The sequence below is a fragment of the Mercenaria mercenaria genome, chromosome 18, assembly GCF_021730395.1.
Source record: "Mercenaria mercenaria strain notata chromosome 18, MADL_Memer_1, whole genome shotgun sequence".
Taxonomy (NCBI): domain Eukaryota; kingdom Metazoa; phylum Mollusca; class Bivalvia; order Venerida; family Veneridae; genus Mercenaria; species Mercenaria mercenaria.
In genome coordinates, this window is record NC_069378.1 from 22,555,111 (window position 1) to 22,562,493 (window position 7,383).

The window sequence follows — 7,383 nt, forward strand, 5'->3', positions numbered from 1 at the left end:
GTTTATGGTCCAGTTTATGAAATGAGATTTTACCGAGGTTATATCTCAAAGTAGAGTGCGTTAGAAACTGAAACTGAAAAACTGAAACTGATTTATTTGATTATACGCCTATTTCAATACAATAACATATTCAATGGCGTTGTACATTTAATGTTAACAAACCTTAAATTATTAATGATGAAATGTAAAAAAACAAAAAAAACTAAAATTAAACACCTGCTGTTATCGCATATAAAACAATTATGAAAAAATTTAAAACACTAAAATACAGTGTCTTAAGAGTTTTAAATATATCAAGCGTAATACTAACGGCTGTTCAATCCACAGTTTTGGACCAATAGTACAGAATCTTCTGTCATTAAATGTTTTGTTGTATCGAACAAACTACCGACATTCAGAATTTTCTGACAATCTCAAACCTTGTCTATAAGCAACATACTCTGTAAGCAGTTCTGTTAAATAAATAGGTGTTCTGCCAATGTGACAGCTATACATGAAAGAAAGTATTGCTTTCACCGGCAACCAATGTAAGTCATACAATCCTTGTTTGGAACTGTCAAATTTCCTCATGTTAAGGACAAGTTTCGCACACAAATGCATTCTTACGCACTTCACCACCAGTTACACCATACAGTATGACACTGAGGTAATCCGGATGTGAAATAACTAGAGACAAAACTAAATTTTCAGCGGCTGCTTTGGTTAAATATTTTCGGCTGTTCTTAATTCGTAGGTAATCCAGCATGGCTGTACGACATTTGCGATTTACATGATCTTTAAAGTTCAAGGTTTCGTCAAGAAATGCACCAAGAAATCTAATTCTACTTTCACGTTTGATATCACCACCGCCAATGTTAATCGAACCTGTCACGACGTATATTTTATCAATGAATTTGATGTTTTTATAATCCTATTTCAATTTATCAGTAATGATTATTTTTAAGTACAAGCTGGGGAAAACAGGCATTGAATTGCGTTGCACGATGATCCATTTCATATACTTTATTTTGTGATTGCGCCAGTCCTCCGTAAAAATACTAACAGACAAGTTATATCTCCACTAACTTTTTCATTTAACGCCTCATGAAGCAGTGAAGATTGACCTTATAAGTACAATGTGCTTTCGTCAATATTCTTTGCATGCAAAATGGTTACTGTACTATTGTTATTTGTGAAATTCATGCAATAAATATGTTTAAACTAAGCAGCCGTTGAAGGCGAAACAAACATAATTTACTCCGATTTAACAGCATCGCAGACTCATAGCATGTTTAATCTACATCTACGTATTGAAACTGGAAAGGAAAGAATGCATCTATGAATAAGTGTTTGTTAAGTGACAATGTTAATCAGCTAAAGCAACAGCAGATACGAGATACCACCTAAATACATTTCATCGTATGAATCTATCGGCATCCAATGCTTTCATTTGACCACAAAGACGGGGCATTCCACAGGCTGAACGCTTAACTGAATACTAGATATCAATACCTTACATATGTTACGTCGTCATCTGATAAACGTACATTTTACTGCAATTGTGATGCGATATTAGAACGTTTGTTAGTAGATATTTTTGTCATTTTATGAACCTTTTTCTTAACCGTTACCAGAAGTGTATCTATGTAACAATATGGAAGAAAGAGAAAAAAGTATAAGAAACAAGAAGTATCTTTAAAAAAGATACACGGCCGCATTAGTCAATGCACACTTTAAGCCACGAAACGTGGATGCACTATGCACTTTTACGTACGAGCGGGTATTTATAATGCAAAACAAAATGTTGTTTTTAAAGTAAAATTTTCATGTTTTTAATGTAGATCATATTTTACAGAACACATTTTTGACATAGTCAAGGGATACGAAATGACAAAAATGGGGACGAGTTGAATGGTGTACGAGCTGACTAGGGGACGACTTGACTGTAAATCGTTTACGGGAGATCACTCCGTATCAGAAAGGCATAGTTGGCAGGTTTGTAGTTGAACTCTGTGGCAGTTTTACTACCGAGGGGATTCAGGTTTATGACGTTAGCTATTTACACAGGAGTCTTGCAACGAAATATACTGTCTAACAATATAGCTCAGAGCACTTGCACACCCCTTAAGAAATATTATCTATTCCATTCGAAAATCTGTTGAATATTTCATCCACCAATCAAAATGTACAGTTTTAATCAGCTGTTAAATGACCTTCACCCCAGATAGTTACAGGAAGTAAAGGTGAAACCAATACCGGTCTGCGGCAGGAAAAAGTTATGAATATGTAGTAACCACATTCGGACTTCACACATTTGAAACTTTCCAGTACAGTTACATTCCAGTGTATTTAACACCCGGATTGATACTAAGCACAAGTTATTTTTGAAGTAAAATCACAGTAGAATTCATTTAAAAAGGATGTGATAAATTCGGTAGATGTTTTAGTATTAGTAATATCACTATTCTGAAGAATTTTGGTGTGACGTAGACAAGAATATACATAATCAATTAGAATATCTGGTATTACTAAAGGTTGCAGACGTGCTTCCTGTTTCCTATATATTTAGTTTAATTTAACTGGTAAGTTGCCATTTATTGGTTAAATAGCTATTTCGATACTTTAAGCAATTACCTTGGTATTTCAAACTTTTCTGAAAACTTTATCACAATAGCCTAAAGTTTCCTTGAAATTAAAAGCATATCCTGGAAAGAATTATTTATTGCGATATTGTTTTCAGAAAAATGCTAAACTTTTTAGGTAAGTTTAGAATATTATCGTGATAGCTACCAAGTATCTCATGGCAGTTTCAAGCACTAACTCGAAATTTTACGCGAAAATATTTTCAGGAAACAAATAAAATATCTGAAAATATCATGTTTTGCTGAAATGTTTTTTAGAAAGAATGTACATATTTTTGGAAAGTTTATAATATTATCATGATAACTACCCAGCTATCTCGTGGCAGAAATATGCCACCATAGTTTTGCAGAAATGTTTCCAAAATGCACAAATTTCTAGAAACGTTTATGATATCGTGATAGCTACCTAGCTATCTCGTGGAAGAAATATGCCACAGTCGTGCTTGTCATATTAATGAAGGGCATGCATCTACCTGAAACGACAAACATTTTTCTATTCAAAGTATATTTCAGCTTGGCATTTGTTATTAGAAACATATTGGCGCTAAGTAAATGAAACAAAAACATGCGTGTTATCTTTCATTATTTGTTATCTGAAAATTTATCATAATCATCCAGTTTTACAGCTTAACCCGGTCGATGTTATTATTTGAGAAAGAATGTGTTTGTCTTCATTCGTTTTGATGGAGTTGTTTCAAAGAGCAAAATCAAATTATTGGTGAAATGTGTAGCTGGAAGACAGGACACAATAAGACAACCCTATAATCGCTATGCAATTTATGTTTTACCAAATATTCAAGAAGAGTGTATCCAATTACTTCAATCTTAGGTCTGCTACATTTCAAGAACTACCGTCATATATATTGCAATACTGTTAGTACAAGTACGATAATCTATTCTGTTTTTGATAAGTTTCCGATGTGATATTTTTAATTATTCATTACAATAAGATGTTTTAAAAATCACTGTCTTGTAAGCTGTACGGCCGTAAATGTTTAGACACTTCCAAGATGGCGGATGCTGAAAGTCAACACATGTAGGTGTTCCAGTTTTTCATTGATAACATGTTTTCTTCAACACTTTTAACGGCCACACTTATAGCAAACGATAGCGAATAACATGTTCCTCCTCGGCATTATCTAAAAGTTTGTTGATTTCATTGTTTCTCGAATTATATTGACGCAAAATGTGCCAATTTGATGAAATTAAAATCAAATCGAGGAACGCACATTATTTTCGGTCGTATCTTATTCAATAATCATATCTGTTTGAATATTCCTGTGGTATTTTGAAGCTTTTTACCGGTTCTTTACGATGGTAATGCTTGATTTTACGAAACATATCTGGAAATATCAAAATGTTTACGATTTTTAAATTGTCAATACAGCGGCGTAGACTATACCAACATATTCACGCTGAGCGGTGTAGACACGCTTTTTTTGTGAACGGATGCAGATAATATTTGAAAAATTGTAATATAGGCACACAAAGCGCTCGAACCCAAGATCACGAGATTGGCAGCTGAACTTTTTGTCCGCACAGTTATCTGTACATGTGAAATGATGTAATGTACTACTCCCGCACGATAATTTATATGATAGCATGTTTATATTATCGTTTGATTGTTATGGTTCTCATGCATCGTTGAACTCAAAAAGCTTGTCAATGATAGAAGTTAAGTGCATACCACTGTAATATGTTACACAAAAGTATTTTCTGTATTGAAACGTTTTAATGAAGGAAAATCATAATCGTGCGGGATTTATGTATCTTGTATTTGTTTACAATAGTTATATTGTTATTTAGGTTGATACACCGAACACGTATTTACTGAAATAAATAAAATATTCATCAATATTCAAGGGCAATTCGTCTTACTTGACTGATCACAAATAGTGACTTACATTACATAGCTGACTAGACATGATAGAAAATAGCTATGAGAATGCTTGAGTTGTTTCCTTCATCGGTTTTAAAAGTGATCATGCATTCTTTTCATGTTTAGAATACATGTCCCCCGTTTACCGAAAACTATTTGGAAAAAAGTTATTAACTTATGAGTTAGGTGTTTCATGAACATCATTTCATGTCGATTCTTTTTAACTATTCGACTATCATTAGAATCTGATCCGAATGAAAGAAACACAGATCTGTCATGATGCAACTGAATAGATGATACCTTTGTAAAATGATACAATTGATTAAAATAAATGAGCCGCGCCATGAGAAAACCAACATAGTGGCTTTGCGACCAGCATGGATCCATGCTGTTCGCTAACGGTTTCTCTAATTACAGTAGGCTCTGAAAGCGAACAACATGGATCCTGACCAGACTGCGCGGATGCGCAGGCCGGTATGGATCCATGCTGGTCGCAAACACACTATGTTGGTTTTCTCATGACGCGGCTCAAATATGTTTTAAAAGTCCATACTTAGGATTGAACTTAGGGTGAGACGTATGAACTTTTGTGAATCAGGCCCGAGATATTTAAAATTGAAACAATGTATTAAGGATTTCGCCTTACTTTCATAATTGTTCATGAATTGGTATAAATATTTCAAGTGCTTGTCGCTTTATTTGGTAGTTTTGATACATTGTTGGAACATATTTTAATGTGAAAAAGACATTCATGTATGCCTTTCTCAATTCAGTAGGCTTAGTCAACAAGAAACATACGCAGTTCTAAACGGAGAGAACCTTTCATTTTTACTCTTTGTACTTTAAAATCGAATTAAATGTCTTGTAGCATCTCCAATAACTTTGTCGAGTTCGAATACGGTCCTCCATATAGATAAATATATTTTTAATAGAGTAAGACATACCCAATAATGAAACTAATTTAAATTTAATAATTCATTGCAATATATCTGAAAATGCACAGCACACCTTGAACTACTGTAATGGTCTATATTGAACCATATAGTTGATTGGGGGGGCTTCACCAATGTGGGTTCGGGCTTCTCTCGCTTTGAGAATTGTTCATGTGAGGGAGCCATCCAGCTTGCTTACGAATGGTTGATGGCTCTACCAATGTGCCCTCCGGTAACGAAATAATGTCCGGAGGGGCACTTGGGGACTTCCTTCACCCTAAAAAGCTAAAAAACAACACACACACACAAATCAAAACAAAAGAAACAAAACAAAAACAAACAGAAAAAAGAAACAACGAACTTCATAGTTTGTTATTTTAATATCTACACTTTTGTTACACTGGTTTGTTATCAAAACATTCCATGCGCTGCGTGGATAGGATGTGTCATATCTGAAATTTATTTGATTCAATTTGTCATCATTATCGTACCCTACACTCAGGCTACACAACACATAAACCATGAAAATATAATGTAATTTAAGACAATTCTTCTTCGATTTGGTTCATATCTGTTTTTAAATATAACTTTTCTATGTGTTCCTTCGAATTCGTTTGAGTCTGAGAGATAGTGTTCATGTTATTGACCATCGCAATGTGTAATTCGTAATGGAGAATTTCTGTATCAATTTGCGAACGCGTAATGCGTTTCAAATGAAACATAGTTTTATCACTGTTAACAGTTTTATCATTTTTATTAGGGTTTTAATCGCAAATACGTAGAAGGCTTTTTCGTTTCAATTCAGTATATCTGGACACTCTACCGTTAATTTGCATCGGACGCTTTGCTACCGTAGCCGCACAGCTATCGAACCCTGCAGAATCAACCTTCCTCTTGATGCTAGCTCTGACATCATGTACATGCATTGCTAATTTTGCTTCTAAACTATTGGTTATATTATTTTTGTTGAAATCGGTGTTTCTTGTTGATGTCTTTTGTATTTCTGAAATAAAAACTCGCCTATTGCACGCGAATCCGTAAGGAACTGCTTTTGGCGGTGGATCATACTGCTGTTTAGCTTTTTTAATTTCGTCATGTGCAATCTCGTTCACCTTATCTTGGGTCTTCGTGATAACATCTATTACATCTGATTTCAATCTTTCTAAAGAACTGCATGTCTTCTGTCTTGTGCTTTCTAGAGAAGCAATCTTGTAACTTGCAAACTGCGAGTCATACAAAAGAGTTCCGAATGTTTGCTGATCACACTCATCTATATCAATGACACGTTTGCAGTTACGATGTGATTTAAAAATACACTTACTGCAGCATAAAATTCCATGATCCTTACAGAAGTATTCGTAGACTTTGTTCGGATGTTCTGTACAGAATTCCAGTTCAATGTTTAAATTCTCCGTAGCATTTGCAAGTGCTATGTTTTTGGGAAATATGTTTTTCACGTCATCCTCTTCAACTTTGTCCAAGTATATTACATTTTTCAGACGCTTCAATGAAATGCATATATTTTGTCGACATAATGGACAGTAGAAATTCGTTGCGAAACAGTTTTCACGCCGTTTTTCCCTGATATAGCGAATAATACACTTGAGACAGAATGAGTGATTACACTGTAAATATCTAGGGTTTTCAAACACTTCGTGGCAAATTGCACAATTAAAGTCATTCACATGTTGTCCATTAATAACAACTTTCTTAACATGTTCTGTTTTATTATCCATTTTCTTAAGTATATCTGGTACTATTTTTACTACTTTCTTTTCTTAAAATATGAATCACATCACTTTTACTTGTCTTTCCAATGCGTTATGTTGCAATTCAGCTTTTTACATTCATTCTGTCGGTGACTACAGTGTAAAATAAATATCCAACTTTCTTTTTTGATATTATTTTACTGGTATTAAGACATGTTTCCATTATACTTTAAATCGATATT

General features: G+C 34.0%; 1 protein-coding gene across 1 annotated transcript; it reads right to left on the minus strand.

The window, feature by feature from the left end:
- Positions 1–6,196: 6,196 nt before the first annotated feature.
- Positions 6,197–7,168, minus strand: LOC123538038 (tripartite motif containing 13-like). The gene has a single exon (XM_045321995.2). It carries the CDS (start codon positions 7,166–7,168, stop codon positions 6,197–6,199), a length of 972 nt encoding a protein of 323 aa, XP_045177930.2.
- Between the last annotated feature and the right edge of the window lie 215 nt (positions 7,169–7,383).

Coding starts and splice junctions, on each gene's coding strand:
- LOC123538038 (XM_045321995.2), bottom strand. CDS start 7,168: ATGGATAATAAAACAGAACATGTTAAGAAAGTTGTTATTAATGGACAA.